Source organism: Equus przewalskii, chromosome X (assembly GCF_037783145.1).
Source record: "Equus przewalskii isolate Varuska chromosome X, EquPr2, whole genome shotgun sequence".
NCBI lineage: Eukaryota > Metazoa > Chordata > Mammalia > Perissodactyla > Equidae > Equus > Equus przewalskii.
Genome location: NC_091863.1, coordinates 124,685,663 through 124,707,732, shown reverse-complemented (window position 1 = coordinate 124,707,732; position 22,070 = coordinate 124,685,663). Strand labels below are relative to the sequence as shown.

The 22,070-nt window shown below is 39.5% G+C and overlaps 1 protein-coding gene across 3 annotated transcripts in view; it reads right to left on the bottom strand.

Moving 5' to 3' along the window:
* Positions 1-1,222: 1,222 nt before the first annotated feature.
* The window catches only part of SPRY3 (sprouty RTK signaling antagonist 3), a 104,774-nt gene continuing 83,926 nt past the window's right edge, over positions 1,223-22,070 (bottom strand). The window contains exons 2-3 of one of the 3 annotated variants that reach the window (XM_070606121.1): positions 10,576-10,751; positions 1,223-5,209 (exon numbers count right to left, since the gene is read on the bottom strand). In XM_070606121.1, the coding sequence (XP_070462222.1) occupies positions 4,240-5,106 (867 nt within the window). In that variant the 5' untranslated portion in view covers positions 5,107-5,209; positions 10,576-10,751 and the 3' untranslated portion in view covers positions 1,223-4,239. Of the gene's footprint in view, positions 5,210-10,575; positions 11,586-22,070 lie in introns of those variants that run through there. The other 2 variants (XM_070606122.1, XM_008537852.2) reach the window with 2 other exon arrangements.

Below are 22,070 nucleotides of genomic sequence, written 5' to 3'. Positions count from 1 at the left end.
ATTGTGCATAAGCTTTTGCTTCAAGCTCTATTTTCTAAGAAACCCAGACTAAGACATCTAGAAATTAGGAATTCTGAAATTAAGTCATAATTCCACCCAAACCCAGAACTATGTGACTTTGGACAGGTTATCTTCCCTCTCTGTGCATCTTTTTCCATAACAATTAAATGTGGATGTTGGAGTAGATGGTTTTAAGGGTCTTTTGGGCTCCGAAATAATCCTAGGGTAAAAGATCGTCAGTGTGAAGGAGGTGATGGGGAAAGATAAGGTATTAGAGTGACCAATGGTCATCAGTGGATTGCTTACATTTGAATCAGAAGAATGTACTCAATATAATCAATGAGTTTGAATGTTAACAGCTCCAACCAATCTTAAGTTCCAAAAATAGTTTTAGTTCTACTTTCTACAGAAAGAAATTGAATTAATTTTCCTGGGCCTATAAAGAGAAGGCCAAATAAACTCTAACCATCCTTGGCACAAGAAAATACTTCTTTACTAGCTCTATACCATAAGCTGTCTGAGAATGGCAACTGGCTGCAAGCATGTTTTCAAAGGGAGTAGTGGAGAAGTTTGTAATGCCACCATCTTGGGAAGGAAGACAGCTAATATACAATGTCTGTAACTATTGCTTCACTCCTAACATAGGAGCACATTTGTTTCAACTCTTAGGCTGCAGGTGGAGTTAGGGACAGGACTATTCACCATTTGAGGCTTGTTACACCAGAAGGATTTACTTTATGCTCCAGAGTTCTATATCTGACTCTGGAGCATGGACTCAGGAGGCAGACAGCCTAAGTTAAAATCTTAGCTCCACCATTTACAAGTTTTATTACCTTTATTTACAAGTCACTTAAACTCTCTGTGCTTCAGTTTTCTCATCTGTAAAATGGCAATAGTAATAGTAACCTACATCAGAGAGTTATTGTGAGGATTAAATGAGCTAATATAGGTAATGTGCTTAAAATAGTGCTTAGCACTGTGTAAATATTCGCTATATTTACTATAGCTTATTGTGATGAGGAACGATGGCTGGAACCAAAGGAAAACTCTTGGCTAAAGCCATATGAAATGTATCAAGAGACCAATATGTGGAAAGCAGTAGAGTTAGGGGGTAACAGATTACTTAACTGCAAAAAAATGCTAAGCGGGAAACACCCTCTAAATATTCCTGTTTATACAGTACATGACACAAAGTAGAAAAATAACGAAAACAGAGCCTCTCTGCAGGATTTAGAGTTCTTTTGTATATATTTTAAATATACATGTGCAATACATTAAAATATATAGAGATGTGTGAATATATATATTTACATATATATATCACAGAAGGGATACATATGCACACTCACTCACATGTCCGTGTGCATACCCCAACAGGACCCATCTATACGTAAACCAGATGCAGTCCATATCAGGCCAACTTGGACACAAGTGAAAGCCCTGACTCAGCAGCAGATTGCGGATTGCAACTGCATCTGAGTAACCCTTCAGTTTCTTCTACCAAGTATAAGGCCATTTAGAAATACACTGAGAAGAGCTCCTCTGGGTGTATGGCAGAGCCCAGAGTCCCTCTGGCAGTGCACAATTTGCCTGAGTAAGGACTGCAGGATTGGGATATCAAGGAGCTATCAAGGAGGGTCTTGTGTTATTTTGGGTCCTGAAACTAATAAGCAAACATCCATAGAATAACTTTAGCTCCAGGAACAATGCACTAGTGTCATAGAATCCTTATATATCTCAGCTCTAAGCGAATTTCAGGCGGAAGCAGGGAGAAGTGTGTGTTGCTACTCATCACCACCCAGCTTGACCCAGAGAACTGGGCGCAGCTTTCAGGGGTAGATAAGTTCAAAGTTCAATCAGGCAGACTTGTAAGATAAAAAATGTTACTTAAAATTGAAGGATCTGAAAGCAACATAAGAGGTTACAGGTATTGGTTTGGGTTTATAAATGTTCCAAGAAGCCAAACCTTATATATGGCACCATTTGCAGCAATATCATTAACATTATTAATAATCATCATAACATATTTATATATACAAAAATAGAGCAAAGCAATTCTAGAAGAAGAGGTGAAAGTGAAGGCGTGGGGTTATGTGCAGCCCAAATGTCAGTACACTTCAGGAAGATTCAGAACCAACAAAGACTGGCACATATTTCTGTAGTATATATCCAACAAAGGGATGTGGATGTTCCCTTCTTCTTCCCCCTGTGTATGACTATAGATTTCTCCCCACCTCTCCACCCTGCAAAACATCCATGCACACTTTAAAAGAGATGATATATAAAGTTAGAGTCTGGAAGTCTTAAACTAAGTTGGAGCACCTTGATTTCAAGCAAGTGCCCTCAATCTCTGAATTCCTTAGTGAATTTTGGATTCACTTACAGAGGGAAACTGTATCTAATACTCGTGTCTTTTAGCAGCAGTCTTTAGGAGCCTGCCATCACCACTGCAGCCTTTTCCCATTGAGGGGGATTCACATCACAGGCTCTTGGTATTTTTTAAAAGAGAAGTCAGTTCTCTGCATTATACATCTTTCATCTCAGTTTTCCACTGTTGCTGAAATTTAAGTTCTCAGGCAACTGCCACTGCAGACAAAGCCAGGAGCGAGCACAGTGTGTGCAGCAAAGGGTAGGTGCAATGGCGAAGATACAGCTGGGTTAGGGCTTCCTTAAGCTTTTCTTTTCCACACTTGAGCTTCTACAAGGTGACAAAGCCAAAGATGATGTCCACTGGGGGCAGCCTCGATACCTGATAGTTAACTAGCCACCCACCATGCACTGCATAAAGACCACCATACTAACTTGGCATGGTTTCTGAAAATCAAATGGGAATGGCTTTCTGTCATTGTTAATACAGTCCTAGGAGAAAAGTCCCATGACTTAATGTGGTACAGGGTAGAGAATATTGAACTAGGAGTCAGAAGGCCTGTATTCCAGTCCCAACTCTGTTATTAGCTCAGCGTGTGGCCTTGGGAAAATCCCTTCATATCTCCAGGCCTCAGTTTTCCCATCTGTAACATAAGGGCATTTAACTAGATTAACAGTTAAGATTCCTTCCAGCTCTAAAATTTTATGACTTTTTATGTCCATTATTAAGGCCTGAGCCATGCAGTCTCAGGGCAGTTAGCTTCTAAGAGAGAACAGACCTCTGTAATATCCTTTGCTTTGTTCATTTAGCTATAAAGCACGTCTGCCTTTGGCACTTGGGTCAGACATACAAAGTTATGAGCATCCTGATTTACTATCCTACTCAGCATGCTAGTGGAATCTGTCAGTACTATAAGTTGATTATTGGGAAAGGGAGGGAAACTCCAGCTACTAATTCAACCTGGAAATGTAAGATAACTTTGCCTCATATGCTCACAAACAGGTGAGCATGGTTATGAGTGCACACACATGTCAGGATATAGACTATTGCTAGTTATCAGTTCATTACAGTAATCCATTTCCCTTAATAAAAATTAGTAAATAGTATAGCATAGCAAAGTTTGGCGTCAAAGGAAACACCTATGGAAAAACAGCACTTTGGGACACGTAAGAAAGAGAAAAGGGACAGATAAAGAGAGAGAAAGACAGATCAAACAAGACAGAAATACAGGCAGAGAAAGGTTTAGTCTGAGAGAGATGGAGCAAAGGGGTAGAACGGAAGAGAGAGAGGAGGAAAAGTAAAAGTAGAGAGGGGGAGAATGAAGGGGAAAAGGATACAGAACAGAGTAATGAAAGAGGAGGAAAGAGGGAGAGAGAAGATTAAAGAAGAGGAGGGCAGTAAACAGGGAGAAGGGGTCAGATTCCCTGGAATATTGAATGCTGTTCCACATGGACCTGTGAAAACCATCTTAGAAGAAAGCTTCCAAAGGCACTGTGGAAAGCAGAGTGACGCTCAGAGCCTGCATCGAGAGGCATTACATTGGGGAGCCCCTAAACCTCCACGTTGCTGGCTCTGTCAGTCCTCAGTGTCCAAATCTCATGCCTATATATCACCTGAATTTGCCACGACAGCCATAAAGGCTGAGATGGCGGGGTGTAAAAAGGTTGAAGAGGAGTGGGCTAGATACTGTGAGAAAGAACAAGCATCCTGCACGAGGATGCACTTGGCCATTCCCCTGAAACTGCAGGAACAAAATTGGTGAGGCCCTAACTTTGGCTACTTTACTCCTCCTCCCCCTCTTCAAAGATGAGGCCTATGCTTTACTGATGGGGGCTAGAAGGAGAAAGCTCTGGATCCATTTTGTGGCAAGGTCATACAGACTTTTCCTGGGTCTTAGGGAAGGGTGCGCTACCAGAAGAGATTTTTCTGCACACAGTGTTGGTGTGCCTCTTACAGCGGCAGCCTGGTCGCCTGAGGCTATCATAGCCCTGCTGGCACAGATGGAGGCATCCACGGGTAGGCAGGTAGCAGCACAGGCAGGGTAGGAAGAGGGAGATGAGGCTCATGGCTGCCCAGCGGACGAAGCAAGAGCTAGGCCCACAGGAGCAGGGCTCATCAGCGCAGTTGTCTTCATCATCAGTGGAGCAGTGGTAGAAGAGGCCCTTAACACAGCAGAGACAAGAGCCATAATCAAGGAGGCTCTCAGCAGAGCAAAGGCAACGCTGGTTGCACAGCCAGCAGGAGGGGAGAGGGCGAGCCGCTGTGCAGAGGACACATTTGCAGCGCCCACACTCCTCGCAGATGAAGAGGTGCTCACTGGGGTGCACTGCAGATTGCTCAGCTTCTCCCTTCAGAGCACCATCAGCCTTTGAGTTGGTCCCTGCTCCAGGCTGGGTTCGGATGATGGACTGGCCTGAAGGTGAGGGTGTAATGCTGGCCAAGAGCCTTTGATCAGAGGCAGTGGTGCTATGGGACATTGAGCTGGCAATGCTAGATTGGCTCAGATGCTGAGGCAAGGGCTGCAATTGATGGCACTGGCTGAGACTGCGGGGGAGAGCAGTAGGCATGGTAGCCAGGGACCAATCAGATTTGTGGGTTTGCACAATAAGGGAAGGGCTGGAGAGGGCCTGTTTACAGGGGGCGGGAGGTCGTTCCACATAATCATTGCTAGCATGAGTAGAGCGTAGCTGTTCAATAGGCAGAATTTGTTGGAAATCATCTGTCACTGCGGCATCCATTTTGCCTTGATTCTTGAGTTCTGAGTGGTTTTGGATCAGGGTGGCACTTATGGTGATAAAGAGCCCTTGTAGTTACATGGGCTTTAGGGCACATCAGAAAATCCTAGGAGAGAAGGAATAGAAACAATAAATGAGAACACACAAGCATGAGTACTTTGCAGGGAACTAACAAAGCTCAGGCCCTATCACCACCACTACCTTCAACCACTTTATGGTGGTCTTCATGTTACACCTTTATTCTGTAATTGACCTCACCTACTTCTTTACAGACTTACAGGCAAGTCTGGTCATCCCATCCAGACTATAAAGCCCTTTGGGGGCAAAGATCATATCGTTGATTCCTTTTGTATTTCATCATATGACTAGGGTCACAGGAGCAGCTAGCTCATTCAGATGTTTACTAACAGAGAAATACAGGCCTTGAACATCAAAATTATAATAAAAATGGAACCTAATTTCAAATGCAAAAGCCACTTCTTGAAGCAATGCTGATGTAAAAGAGAAAGCCTCAAAAGTCTTCCATAGAAGTTGCTCATATATATATATATATATATATATATATATATATATATCACCAATCAAAATTCTCCTTTCAGTGAAATTTGTGATAACCATAAATAAATAGATGGGAAAGGACATGCTTGATTCAATGAATATAGGCATGCAAGCAAGATGCAATAATGGCAGAGCTATGGCAGAGACACAGAGGGCAGAAATTAGGCTATCTGTAGAATAACAGCAAAAAACCCTTCCCAAGAGTGTAAAGAAGCCAAGACTAATCATCTTGCAGTTCTCCTTACCTTATAAGCTGCTTTAACTTATTGAGGAGGTGATTCTTTCTAAATGACAGTGTGGCTCCAGAATCAAAGTTTTGTATATGTGGGAGTAACACTGGGGATGGGGGAACCATAGAAGATGAGCCTCTAATTATCACAAATATCACCTGTAATTGTACCTATTACCACCCCAAGTCAAGTCTATATTGATGGGATTTACTAGGAAGAATCTACTAGGACTACTTTGGTCTACCTCTACCTTACACAGTAAATTGGCTTTCTTAAAGAGTAGCAATATCCTTATACCAGATTTAAGTTAAGTTGAATATCTAGAAAGCACATGCTTGTGTCTCCACTGTAGCACAATCAGGAAGAGTTGGGTGGTCATCCCCTGAAGGATCTGATTTAGCATAGTACTGATAATGGTGACCATGAGGAAAATATTGTACAAACAGTAGATTACTGTATTGCATCACCTGGAAGCCAAAAAGGTGTACACAAGGAAACGTAAACACAAATCCAAGAGTTATCTTGGAAACATTAGAACCTAGGAAACACTAGCATGAATAAAGTATATATTTGAAATTCATCAGATTTCCACCCTCCTCAAAATAGATCGATTACTCACACTACTGTATGGGATGGAAAGCTTGAATGAGTAATATAAATGAAGAAGTGAGAGAAGATAGTGCTTGATTAGGTTTCCATAAGCAAGCAAACAACACTAAAATGTGCCCAAAGCTCAATAACAGGAAAATTAAGGAAAAAGTTCATAAAGGACTCAAAGTCTAATAATATGGCCAGAGTCATTGCCTTTTGGGGCTATATCCCCACGCAAACCTGTTTAGTTGAATTTACATCTGTTCATTTTTTGAAAAGAAGATTTAATTTGGTTAAAAATAACTTTTCTGGCACATCATATCAAAGAACCAGTCTGACTATAATTTCACTTTTTAGCTAGTTGTTTTGGTATTATTTAATACAGCACAAGAGAATGCAGATAAACAATATGGAGATCCCAAGACTCAAATATCTATATAACCTTTATCAAACCACTTGTTTTGTTTGGGCCTTAGTTTCACCATCTACATAATTATAGGAGTGGAGTAGGTGATTTCGAAGGACTCTGCCCCATTATGGTCTATAATTCTATAACTACAAAATTTGACAAAGGAATTCCCTTCAACCACACCTTCTAAATCTCCAATCCTTGAGTGTAAACTGGGCAACATGCCCTTGTTTATTTGGGCATTCAAAAATGAAATCTACGTCTTTTTTATTTACTTGGATTCACAGCCTCCTGAAGCCTCCCACCACTACCTTTTCTGTATCTTTATTAAGATTCATAGTCTCAGCACTGGAAAGGAACAGGTAGCTTTCATTTGAACACCCAAATAAACAAGGACACATTGTTCAGCTAACTTGCAGAGCATATGGATGTAGGAGCTTTGGATTGAGAAGAGTCTTTTGACAAATTTATGAGAAATGGATTTATTCCTCATTGATCAGATAAAGAACGTGTGGGGCCCTTCAAGTCCTTTACACTGTAAGAACAATAACACACACACTGGATGCACTTTAGACTCATTGATTTCCCAAAGGAAACTAGATTCAGAACATATTGGAATTGCAAGAATCAATGACTCACAGGAAGGCATACAAGGTCTCAAAGTTACAGGAGATAATCATATGGGATTCCAAGGATGTCACTAGGGATCTCAGGGACATGCCCTCAAGGTTGAAGGCTAAGATTGGAGGAATCTAGGTCATAATAGAAATGACTCAGAACCATGTTCAAAGGGGATCCTATCTTGGCAGCAGAAGAGTATATATTGTCTAGATTGCCCTGTAAAATCTTTCATTAGAATGGACTGTGGAAGATCTGCAATACTGTGGGTAGTAGGACCTGGGTAAAATCAGGGTGTTGAGTAGGACTGAATGACAATAAATTGTTTGCCATTCTGGACATGCTGAATCTGATCTGGCTAACAGGATGAACTGAAATAGATACTGTACGGGAAGGTAAGAGGGAAAAAATATTGAGAAATGAATAGGCAAGAGACTACTGCAGTACATAGATTAGATGAAAAACTACTACTGCATGCATGTTTATGATTCAGAAATCCACCCATTAAAGGGTCATTCATTGTGAGCAGCAACAGTCAACAAACTGACTGTGCTGTTGGTCAATTTCATGTTCTATTAAGTGAGAGAGAGAATATACATATCATATATTATTAAATAGGAGCTAAGGTGATTACAAGTCTTGGCTGCACATTGATGGGATCTAGTGATTTCTGTCACGTACTGCCTCTGCAGTAATGAATGATGCATTGTAAACCCACTCCCATCTCAGTCCCTCTGGCCAGGTGCTCATAGCTTTCTCAACTGTTTTTCTGTAGCCCTGAAATTTGCTATGTTCAACCTAAACAGAAATTTCTGTTCTTATGCCAACTTAGGGACTAGAAAGCTAAATCTATTCAAGAAATGCAGTTTGTTAATGAAAGAAAAATGCATTTTCTCCCTGGAACCTAAAATCTGTCATATTGAGACTGAAGTTGAAAACTTTCCTATCTAAAGCCCTTCTATGCTAACACATTAAGACAGTTCTGATTTCTATGATAAATCCTTTCTGATACAATATGACTCAATCTGGATTTCAAAGAAGAGGAAAGAGAAAAAGAAGGTGAGCCTGGCTTCTCTTCTCTCCCACTCCCATGAGTTCAATGCTATTTTGTACTTTACTGTGTAACAGCTCTGGGGTGTGTTGCTTTTTTCTGTGCTCTGCTGTTACATACACTCGTTCTCAGAATAACTGAAAGCAAACATAGGGGGAATTTCTGCTATGGCTTTATATGTTTTCTTAGTTCTACTGTTCCAAAGTCTGCTCTCTAAAAATCCCCCTCTGTGCAAAAGCATTTGCATCTCTATCAAAGCACTCCCCCCTTACAAATACCAAGTTGTATATAGTTTACATTACTAACCTCTCAGCCACTGACTGGGCCTCCCTCCTACCGCATACATCTTGCTGGAGCTGCCAGTTTCTCACCACATTTAACTCTTAACTTGTCACTTTGCTACCCTAGTCCTATTCATTACTTTAGTAGTTTCATTAAGACTCATAGCAGTTTATTTCAAACCAGAGTCTTACAGTTTTAAGACCTTGCATTTTTAAAGTTATAAGTGTTTTAGTGATGAGCAATACAGGGAAAAATTGTAATATCAAGCGAATTCACATACTTCTCATCCTGAAGAATATGCTAGTTGTTCATTTAAGAAGTGGGAATCTTTCTTTAAATCCCAAATACTTTTATAAGAGACAAGAAACTTAAGTTCTAGTTCTAACTCTAGCTCTACTTTGCTGTATGACTGTGGGCAAGTGACTTCTGCTCCAGGCCTCAGTTTTTTTATCTGTAAAATGAGGAGGTATGAAAGGAGGGTTTTTAAAGCCCTTTCGTATCCTGATGCTCTAAATTTTTTTATGCTGGGTTTATTGGTTGCCTTTCTCTGTCTCAAAAGTCTTTCATGAAGAATTAGTCTCCTTTCCTTTAGGTTCTTCCTAACTACTCAGCTCCTCAACTTTGAATAAAATACCTCCAAATCCAAGTCACTCAGGTCACTACCTAGATTGTTTCACAGCTAAAGAGTCCTAAAAAAAGAACATGCAAAAAACAAGATGTATAGAATGTTACACTAAAGTCTTAGTAAATGTTTATCTAGAAATGGAATAAGGCTAATACTTCCTTGTGGCTAAACTACTAGCTTGTGCCTTATTTGTATGTATGTATGCAGCTGCCCTTGGGGACATGATTTAACACCTGGTAGATCCAAATTCACGTGATAGCACATTATGTTACAGTGAGGTTTTAATGAATCCAGAAAAGCAACAACAGTTTGCATTTCAAAATAGGTTTTCTGTTTAAGAGTTCAAGGTCTGTTTTCTGTTCATCTAACTTGGTTTGCAGCATGCAGAGGTGAGCAATAATTATAATTAGACGAATGGAAGGGAGCGTAAACCACTGCCCTAGGTCCTATCAAATGCCTATTGGCTAACTAGACATGCTCACAGGTTCTCACTTTTGACAAAATTTCCATATGCCACACAGAGACGTGTGCACACACACTCAGGCATGGATCCAGAGATTTCTAAATCATTGCTCTGACTCAATGTAAGTAGGGGGTTATGTCGTGTCAGCTTGCGCCATTTCTACCCAGGGCAAGGTGATGTGATGAAATCTGAACGATGCACAGCCCAGACTCGTGAGCCAATAGCAGACTAGCCCCACGCTGACAGGATGCCCGCTGGGCAGCCAGACTGGTCTCAGCACAGGCTCTCCCTACGTCCTCAGTTTGGGTGGTTAGGCTGCGCTACAAGGGGCTTAGACAAGCACCAAAACGCATTTACAGGTCAACAGGCTAGAAATTAAATTGACATTTGATTACAAAAAGGTTATTTTGAAGTTCTATTTTGATTTATAAATTTCCAATACGGATAGTTTTCCGCAAGAGCTGATTCGTTTAAATTTCATTTAAACGGTTTTCATTTTATTTTACTCACGCGCTTGCGCTTCGGCGCGTGCACAGACGCGCGCGCACGCGCGCACACACATTCAGGGTGGCTGGAATGAATGGTAATCTGTGCATTGCATAGAAAGGATTCCAGGGTCTTTAAGAGCTAATCTGTATAGCTTACCTTGAGGAAAGGGTTTATCCATGGTGAGAAAAGCAGAAGAACTAATGCCCCATATGGCTCAAAGGACCTCTTCTTCTCCTGAGTCTAGGTTTCTCCACCTCTCTTCGGAAAGTCTGAATGAAAACTCCTTCACTGGCAGTGGAGCCAGAAACAGAGATAGTTCTGTCTCGGTCTTTCTGACACAGCAGAGAAAACGAGAAGAAAAAAAAAAAGATGAGGCGCGGGAGGAGAGTCAGACCTGTAGTGGCAGATACTTTGTATAGATTTTACATGCAGATCTAAATCTTGAAGCACGTATTCCCCAAAGAAAGCTCAGCAGGATAAATTCACCTCCTCCTCCTCTTTCTCCTCCTCCTCCTCTTCTTTCTCCTCCTCCTTCTCCTATTTCTCCTCCCCCTCCTCCTCCGCCTCTTTCTCCTCCCCCTTCTCCTCCTCCTCCTCTTTTTTCCCCTCCTCCCCCAGCGTTTTCTTTCCCCTACTCTTCCCCTCCCCCTTGCCTCCTCCCCTTTCTCCTCCTTTACCTCCTCCCCCTCCTTCTCTTTTGCCTCCGCCTCCACCTCCGCCTCTGTCTCCTCCAATCTGACAGATGAACTGAAGCAGCAGAAACTGCAGTTGTAGACACAGGGTATCTCAACAGAGCAATAGATACCGCCAGTGTGTGATTATTTGTATAGTTCAGGGTGTGTTGGTATATGATCGGCAGAGAGCCGGGGGGGGGGGAGGGTGCGGGGGGATGGGGATGAGACTGCAGTGTATTCATCTCAGCTAGCTGGGTGTTTTGTGAATGTAGATGATTTCTTGAGGTCTTGTGAATGGGTTATAGGGGAGGATGGGAGGGAAGGGATTTATTGCTCCTTGTTATAATTTCTTTCTCTCCCTCTCTCTGTGTCATTTGCTTTCCCGGAGCTGTAGCTCTTAATGCTTGGCTAAGTGGCGTCATCCAGTTGAAATTGAATCGACCCATTAGAACTCCCCATAGGAATCTCTGTATCCGGTCCCTGGGTAATGACTGAGCCAGAATTTAAAGGGGAATTGGCTGGGTGGAGAGTAACAATTTTAAGGAGGCTTTATTTAAATATCTCTGCCAATCACAGTCCTACCAAGCCACTCAGCCCTTGTTGAGTGAGTGCAGCTTTAATCAGATAAAGAAACAGAGCTTTTCCTTTGTTTAAGGGCTTCTCCCACCTCTTTTCCGCATTCATTCCCACTTTTTCAGCACTAATAATGATTAACCATCCATCATCCATTGGGAAACCATTACCCAACCTACTTTCCTTTTCTACCTTTATATGTCATATATTCAACAAATATTTTTGAGTGCCTTCTTTTGTGCTAGCTGTTGTGGACTCAATAAGGAAGACAGAATCTGCCTTCATGGAACCTCCTTGAGACTGCCAGCCTTCTGAAAATAAAGCAGCTTTAGACATTTTCTCTTAAAGTGAAGGACAAAGCTTTCTGTAAATTATACTCAGTCCACTGTTAATTCAATAGGAAAGGGTCTTCCTTCTGGGCATCCAGATAGAAGCACTTAGATGAAAACAAGCCTCATATTTAAAATAAAAGAGATCTGATTTCAAGTCCTGCTTCAATGGATAAGTAGCAGGAGCTTGACCATCAACATTCTTAGAATGCTTTGGCTACCCCATCTATAAAATTAAGACGGTAAATGGTGACAGTTCAGAGTAAAACAAACCTGTGAGTCAGGAAACTCAGATTCTTAATCTTACTCTAATTCCTTGTGTGACCTTTGCAACTTACTTTCCCTCTGGTGCCTCCATTTCTACATTTACATGTAGAAATGATCTGATTAGGTAATTGCTAGGGTCCTTTCTAGCTCTGACATTCCATTGTTTACACCCTCTCAGGAGGGTTAAGAAAACAAAAGAAAGCATGAAATTAAAAGCATGTATGGTGGTGTGAGTATGCATGAACACGTGTGTATGGGTGTGTGTGTGTATATATATATATATATATATATATATATATACATATAATTTCTAAACAAATCCAGATCGCTTCCCAATCAGAATTTCCAGAGTCAAGAAATTTTCCTATGTAAATTCTTCTCTTTTGTAGCTCAGACCTTTTCCCTACTCTCAACATTGACTTGAGCTTATCAAGATCATGAAAACCATTAAAGCTAATCTGTAGGTTATCTGCAGAAGAGGATAGATTTACTGATATATTCATTTACCCACATATTCAACAAGTATTTATTGCACATCAACTATGTGTCAAGCACTGTACTAACTAAATTCAGGTCAAACAGATCAGGGTTCAAAATTTTGCTCCTCAATTTATGAGCTATCTGACTTTGGGCAACTCAATTCACCTCTCTGAGTCTGTTTCTTCATCTTTAAAATGGAAGTAACAATATATAGTACCTACATTACAGGATTGTGCTATTTCCTGGAGATTGAATAAGGTCTTGCATTTAAAAGGTTTATCACATGTCTGTTGTATAGTAAGTGCTCAATGAACAGTACACATGAATATTAAGAAATTGTTCCTATCCCCAATGTAACCCATAGGAAAGGCAAGAGATGATTTCAATTTGAAATCCTTTTTTTTTTTTTAAGTCAAGCTTTAAATTTGAACAGATATATGCCAATTATATCTTCCTTAATGTGGTTTATTTTCACATTTTATTCCTTTGTTCAAAAACTTATTTCTAATTCCTAGAGCATTAAGTCTAAATTACACTGCCTGTCAATCAAGTTATTCTCCGTACATTCTACTTCTCTCCTCAGCATATCTCTTAACATAAGACAGGTTGAATATTTCACTCTTCTCAAATACTAATGCACAATGGCTACCAATTCAGCTTTCCATATGTTCCCTCACACGGATTGTATATATTTATTCATTTTTTACCTTCAGGTCCTAATTAATTCCTCTGTGAATCTTTCCCTCACTACTAAGGCTCCTTTCTACTCTAAAGCCCTATGAGTTTTTACTGATGCCCTAAGTTGTTTCTGCATTTGTAACTCCTACAACACTTTCAGCTATGATCTGTCCTCGCTATTCAGTGTATTCTATTAGATATATTCTCCCTTCTTTCAAAACGTTTTTGAGTTAACTGTCATTTCAGAAATTCTCTGAACAACCAGTTGCTATGAAGTGTGGAAGGATGTGTTTAATTCATTATCAAACTGTAACTTAGAGATTTCTAAAGCATAGTAGTAAGGGAGATATTTGAAGGGCAGAGTAATTTTTCCGGTGACCTTCAAAGTTACTTATTTACTCTTTGGAAATCACTGGTTTTTAGAAGCATATGGGTTGATTTGTGCTGAGACAGTATCTCCAAATTCAATTGGAAGCGAATTAATGCCAGCAAGGTGTCTATAAAATTAAAAAAGGCATTGGACTGGGAGACAGGAGACCTGTGTTTACCTCTAGGCCCAACACTGTCACTAACTAGCTGTATGATCTTGGACAACTCAATGAATCTGTCAAAATGTGTTTCCTGAAAAGCATACACCATTAACTAAAGAGCTAAGAAAGCACATTTCCTGATATACACTGAATCTAACAAGTTTGTAAAACAAGTTGTCAGGTGTCACATAGGGAATTTCGTAACGTCTCAACATCAATTTCTGTATGTAATTGTACTATCTCAATATCCTATCGAAAATCATGAAACTGCAAATAGTCCTTTAAAACACAATAGCTTAAAGCACAAAAATATTTATGTAGATTTCCAATAGTCAGTGATTTATTCATTCAATAAGCGTTAACTGAGTGACCAGTGTGCCAGAGTCTGGAGATACAGCAGTGAAGACAAATATAATAAGTGTTATATCTGCCCTCAAAGAGATCACTGTTTAGAATGGGAGACAGACAATTATAATAAAGGGTGATAAAGAGGGGAACAGATATCCAAATTCAGGGGATTAGGCAAAGTTTTTCCTGGAGTGAGTGACTTCTAAGCTCACTAAAAAAGGATGTGGGTTAGGGAGGCATTTCAGGAAGAGTGAACAGGATATTCAAAGGCAAGGGAGTATACAACAATGTGGCATATTCAGAGATATCAAGTAGTTTGGAATAGAGCAAAAATTCTTGAAGGGATTTGCAGATGAAAGGGTTCTGTGGTATAGTGGTTAAGACTACAAGGTCTGGAGTGAGTTGGCCTGAGTCAAACTCCATATCTGCAACTCGTCAGCTGTGTAACCTTGGCCAAGGTACTTAATCTCTTTGGGCCTTGGTTTCTCATTTGTAAAATCAGTACAATTTATAAATATACTTCATAGGGTTGTTGTGAGAATTTAATTGGTTAAAACATGTAAATGCTTAGGACAATAACTGGCATGGAGTAAACATCTCCACCTACCCATTTGAATGTCAACTCTACGAGAGAAGGAAATTTAGTTATTGAATCTCCAGCACTTAGTGAGTGGTCTGTAGTAGGCATTGTTGAATGAATGAATGATCATTAACATAATTACTATTTTTGGTGGGTACCATCCTAGGAGGTGAGAGGCTTGAATAATCTCATTTGTTATCATTGTCGCCTTAATATAGGCCCAAAGAGTAAAGATATAGTAGTAAATTAATATAAAAAATTAATTAATAATATATTATAATTAATTAATAATATATGATTAATAAATGAATCCTTGCTCAAGGGGCTCATAATTCAGTAGGAAAGATAACAAATAGAAAAATGTAATGCAAGATGATAAGTGTTATAGAAGGGAGCAGAGAGGAAATATACCTAATCCAGTATTGAGGGGTTATGGAATTCTTTCTCTAGAAAATATGACCTTTAAACATAAATTTGAAGTATGAGAAGGACATTACAGCCAAAGGGAATAGCATGTGCAAATACCAAGAGGTAAAAGAAAAGATGACAAAAATATACTGCAAAAAGAATCATCACTGAATCTCCCAAACTCAGCATAAAGCCTGGCACAGAGTAGATGCTCAGAAAATATTTGATAAATAAAAGAATGGATAAAAACCATTGCAAGAAGAGATAACAGAATGAACAAAGATACAAAGATGTGAAAACAGCATGTTTTATAAACCATTCTAAGAGGATCCCCTATACTCATAGCCTGAACAAGTTAGGAGCAGAAATTTTCTCCAGAAGGCACCACCCTCATGTTTTATTCATATTCCTAGAATGTACTGAGTTTATTTAGGTTTTACTAAATTGTAGTAAATGGAAATAGATTATACATAAAAAACCAACTTTGTATGATAGTCCAATACAATGTCTAAAATAATTGCTATCAGAATCTTCATCCATAAACCCAATCAAACATCAAAGTCTCTCAACCTATAGTTATAATCCATTCTCTCTTATTTTGTCTACATAAAACACATACTCTGCACAAATTCTGAAAGTCTTTCTTCATTCTCTTTTCCCAAGAATATAGCCCAAATCTGTTTGAGAGTCTGTAATTTCCTATATGAGGCCAGCTCTATCCATACTCTACTGAAGTCAAGAGGACCTCTTTAGAAGTGCCAGATGAAAAGCTGACCTATGGTCATCCTGATTCAGCAGAAGTAAGCAATGCCAAGGAAATACAGATTCTTAACCAAGAAGCCTATATGGATGGTTATAATTATTTTCTTTCCACAGAAGCTGGCAAACAAGTATAGGAGCAATATCACCAATAATGAGAGAATGGTGTAGAAAAGTCAGAGAGAAAAAAGTAGTCTGAGAGAGTATGGAGGAGTAGGAGGGAGGGACAGTGTGGTCCTGTGGAAAGAAAGCTGGACTAAGAGTAAAGAAATGTAAATTCCAGTATCCTAATCTGCTCTGTGGCTTTGGCAGGTCATTTTTCATCTCATCTGTAACATATGAAGTTTCAACGTAATTCAATAAAACAAACATATACTGAGTATCTACTTAATGTCAGGCAATATACTTGATGTGAAAGATACAGAGATGACTGTGACACAGTATGCCATGAGGTAGGCCCTGAGTACATATTGGTTGAATCTACAAATGAGTGGTCTTATCCTCTCATTACTCATAATCTAGTAGAATAAATGAACATGTAAATGCACAAACTGCGATGCAATCTGTCACAAAATCAGATAAGAGATAATTGTGGCCTGAATCAAGGTAGGAACAGTGTGGATGAAGAAAAGTGGATGATAGGTAGAATATAGAATAAACAAGACTTAGTGACTCATTTGATGTGGGGTGTTAATTGTGCCATTTACTGACAGGTGGAGGGAATACCAAAAAAATAAGCCTTGAGTATGTTGGGTTTGAGGTGCCCATGTAATATCTAAGTGGTAATCTAGGCAATATTACATATGGGTTTTAAGCTAAGAAGAGGATATGGATCAGGAATAGAAATATGAGCACCAGTGGTGCACAGATTTAAGTCATGTGAATGGATGAGTCTAGTCAGGGAGAGCGTGTAGAATGTGAGAGTGACAGAAAGGTCGAAGTCAAAACCTTGGAGAGCACAGATATTTAAGGGATTGGCAGGAAAGAAGTCCATAGAATAGACTGAGAAGGGATGGCTAGAAAGATGGCAGGAGAATCATGAGTGTGTGGTCCCTGGAAGCCAAGAAAGTATAATATTTGAAGCTGAGTGATCAACTATCAATTCCAACAGAGTGGGCAAGTGAGATATATAAAATATTTACTGGTTTGACTATTTGGAGATTACTAGTAAGTTTGATGGAGGTGCATGTAACTTTTTTTTTTTTTGAGGAAGATTAGCCCTGAGCTAACTGCTGCCAATCCTCCTCTTTTTGCTGAGGAAGCCTGGCCCTGAGCTAACACCCGTGCCCATCTTCCTCTACTTTAAATGTGGGACGCCTACCACAGCATGGCTTTTGCCAAGCGGTGCCATGTCCGCACCCGGGATCCAAGCCAGCAAACCCCGGGCCACCAAAGTGGAACGTGCAAACTTAACCGCTGCGCCACGGGGCCGGCCCCTGCATGTACTTTTCAAGCAGTAGTTTTCAACCAGGGCTGCACATCAGCACCATATATAGAACTTTACCAAGCTATATATTCCTAAGCCTCACCACCAGAGATTCAGATTCGAGAGATCTTGGGTGAGACCCAGAGAATCCGCATTTTCAAAAAGTCTCACATGGTTCTTGAATGTACCAAACTGTCTCTTACCTCTAGATCATTACAAACATTATATTCCTTACCTAGAGTGATGGAAATTCCCAAATCTACATCTCTGGTCCAGACTTCCTGGCTGAACTCTAGACCTACATATCCAATAGCCTATCAGACGTCTCCACCCATCATCTTCCTTTATCCATCAAATGTGATGTAGGGTAGGGAAGGTTTCTATTTTATGTGTGGTGGTTATGGAACGTCTCTCTTGTTAATGAGGTGACATTTGAGCTGAGTCTCAAACAAAGTAAGAGAGCAAGCCATTCAGCTATATGAGGACAGCATCTTTCACATGGAGGGAAAAGTAAATGCAAATCCGTGAGGCCAGAATATGCTTGGCATATTCTGGGAAGAGCAAGGAGATCAGCATACTTAGAGTGGAAGGAGTGAGGGGATACTAGTGGCAAATGAAACCAGAGAGGTAGCAGAGGGCTGGATCATGAGGAGTCTTACAGACCACGTTAAAGATTTTTCATTTTGAGAAGATATTGTAGGTTTTTGTCCAGAGGAGTAACACAATCTGACTTGTAATTTTAAAAGGATCTCTCTGGCTGCCCTGTGGAGTATATATTCAGGAGAAGGGATAAGGGTGGAAGCAGAGAGCACAATTAGGAGGCTATTCCAACAGTCCAGATGAGAGAGGAGTACAGGTGGAATTGTTTGAAAGTGATGAGAAGATAGAATTGGAAGTTAGAATTACGGAACTCTGATTATATTTTCTTACTTCAAAATACCTGCTTTTTCCATTTCAGTGAAAGACATCACCTATGTTTTTCCAACACAATGTGTGTGTGTGTTTGTTTGTGTGTGTGTGTGTATCTAAATGTACATTAAGTCTCTGTCTTTTCCTAGTGTATGCTGACTTTGGCCTGTCTGCCTGCCCTATGTGAGCTCCCTACGTTGCACAGGCATGACGTCTCCACAGGACTTACCTCTATACCAGTTATAGTGTGCTTCAAGTATATCTTTTTCTATGGCCTGCCACACCTCCTTCTAGGTTCCTGTGTTCAAATTCATGCACCAGAGGTGTACAATGGAGGTGGTGAATATTATATTAAGCATCTGGCCACATGGTGTTTAGATTCTGATATTTACTTGGCAGGACACTTTCCTGCTCCATATATATACCAACATACACTTCACTTTCTTTAGTTATGTAACTTTTTTCTCCACTTTAATCAGAAGTTTTAAAACTTAGGAATGGGGCAAGGAGACAAAGTGGGGCAAGTCCTCGTGAATGTCAGGAGCTCTGAAGTAGCTGACGTGTCCATGTTTCACACTCCCCTACAAGAGAGGCCAGCCTACTGCAGGTGACAACAGCACAGAGGATTGCATTCGGTTCTGGGAGCGGTTTATTTTCAGAACTGACATCCTACCCGGTACTAAATATAGCCAGTCTCTTCCTTTCAAACAAGGGTTTCTTTTCTGTTAAACTTCAATAAAGCTCTTAGCTCTGTATTACAAGCTGTCTCCCTCTCTCTCTCTCTCTCTCTCTCTCTCTCTCTCTCTTTCTTTTCAACCTTTATGAACCTTATTCTTGTTGTACTCCCTCTTCCCAGTCACTTACTTTCCTCTCCCTGGCCTCACTGGTTTCTTTTCCTTCTAACTTTCTTCTCTTTCCTGTTTATCTTTTCTGCTTTCTCGGTGTCCTTCACTATCTCCTCTGGGCACTTTCCTCTTGATGTTCCCAATTTTTAAAAAGAGAATCTCTTAGGAACCCCCTCCCCCAATAGGTCAAGAGGATACACATGCCCTATGGCTAAAATGAGATATTTTGTTTGCTTATTTTTAAATCTTCCCAGGCTGGAGATAGCTATGTCTGTCTCCTTGTGTGCCAACTGACTGAAATGTAATGTTAATGACATGCTAGGATTTATTGAGCATTAACAATGCATTATTCTAAGACTTTATACATATAACCCTCATAAAAATCCTCCAGGTAAGGCACTAAAGTCATCTCCATTTTAGGATGGGGCAACTGAGGCCAAGAGAGGTAAAGGTAAGTTACCTTAGGTCAAACAGTGAATATATAGCATAAGTGGGACTTGAACCTAGGCAATCTGACTCCATAGCTTACACCTTTATCTCCCATGCCATACTACTTCGCTATAGTAGGATTAATGTCTATTGCATGCCATCTAAATAAAGAGGGAGCAGTTACAGGAGAAGGAAGAACAGGAAGGGTAACTGCATCTAAAATAGCTTTCAGCTGACTGAGAAGATTGTACTCTTTAAATTTTGCTTTTACTGAAGCAAAATGTGAAGGAATTCAGAGAAACTGGGGTAAAACATGAAAGAATTGGCAAGGGTTTTGCTTTCACTTTTCACTGCATGTTTTGAATTATAATTCTGAGTTTTAGGTACTGATAGTCACTTTACTCTCCAGTTATACTATGTGACTTCATCAGGACCCAAACAATTTTTACAGATATATTGCAAATTCTGCGCCTTTTACAGGGAATGAGTGGTGGAGTGAGTGGTTATATCCATACAATGGATGACTACTCAACAATGCAAATGACTTGTTTTTCTCCACTACCAATACCCAACAGCACATGCCTATTATTTGTAACAAACTTCCTGAGCAACTTCTCTATCTAAAATACACACACACACACACAAACATACACACACATTCACTTAAATGGCAAGATATAAGATCAATATGCAAAAAGAAACTGTATTTCTATACACTAGCTATGAACAATCTGAAAATGAAATTAAGAAAATTTCATTTACAATAGCATCATAAAGGATAAAATACGATTAACTTTAACAAAAGAAAAGCAATACACTGAAAAGTACAAAATATTGTTGAAAGAAATTAAAGACGTAAATAAATGGAGAAACATTCCATGTGCATGGATCACAAGACTTGATATTGTTGAGATGGCAATACTCCCCAAAGTGATCTACAGATTCAACACAATCTCTATCAAAATCCCAGCTGGATTTTTTGCAGATGTTGATGAGAGACTCCTAAAATTTATATGGAAATGCAAGGGGACACAGAATAGCCAAAACAATCTTGAAAAGAAAGAACAAAATAGGAGTACTCAATGTTTCTGATTTCAAAATTTACCACAAAACTACAGTAATCAAGACAGTGTGATACTGACATAAGGATAAACATATAGATGAATGCAGTAGAATCAAGAGTCCATAAATAAATGGTCAAGTGATTTATGGTCAAGTGATTTTCTACAAGTTAATGAGGGAAAGAAGTTTTTTCAACAAATAGTGCTGGGACAACCGTATAGCCACATTCAAGAGAATGAAGTTGGACCTCTGCTTCAAATCATATACACAAATTAACTCAAAATGGATCATAAAGCCAATGTATGAGCTAAAACTACAAAATTCTTGGAGAAAGCATGGGAGTAAATCTTTGCAACCTCGTACTGGGCAAAGCCTTCTTAGGTACAATAACAAAAGCACAAATGACAAAAGAAAATATGGATAAAGTGCACTTCTTCAAAATTGAAACCTTTTCTCTGCCAAACATATCATCAAGAAAGTGAAAATACAACCCAGAGAATGGGAGAAATTGTTCACAAATCAGATATCTGATAAGGAAATTGTATCCACAATAGACAAAGAAATCTTTCAATCCAACAACGAAAATAAATAACTGAATTAAAAAATGGGCAAAGGATTTAACTAGACATTTCTCCAAAGAAGACATACAGATGGCCAATGTCTGCATGAAAAGATGTTCAACAGCATTGGTTGTTATGAAAATGCAAAGCAAAACACAATTAGATACCACTTCATATCCTCTAGGATGGTTAACATCAAAACAACAGACAGTAATGAGTGTTGACAAGGATATAGAGAAATTGGAAGCTTAATACACTCCTGGCAAGATTGTAGAATGGTGCAGCTACTTTTGAAAACAGTTTGAAAGTTCCTCAAAATGTTAAACATGAAGTTATCATATGATATAGCAATTCCAAAAGAGTGAAAACATATGTCCACACAAAACCTGTACAGAAATATTCACAGAAGCATTATTCAGAATAACCAAAATGTAGAAACAACCCAAATGTCCACAAATGTGATGACTGGATAAATAAAATATTGTCTATCCACACGATGGAATAGCATTCAGTCATGAAAAGGAATAAAGTACTGATTCATGCTACAACATGAATCAACCTTGAAAAAATAAGTGAAAGAAGCCAGACACAAAAGGCCACATATTGTATGATTCCATTTATACGAAAGGTCCGGTATAGGAAAATCTGTAAAGACAGAAAGCAGATTAGTGAATTCAGGGGCTGGGGAAAGGGAAATGGAGAGTGACTACTAAAGAGTACAGGGTTTCTTTTTGGGTTGATGAAAATGTTCTGGTATTAGATAGTTGTGATGGTTGCACAACTATGTGAACAGG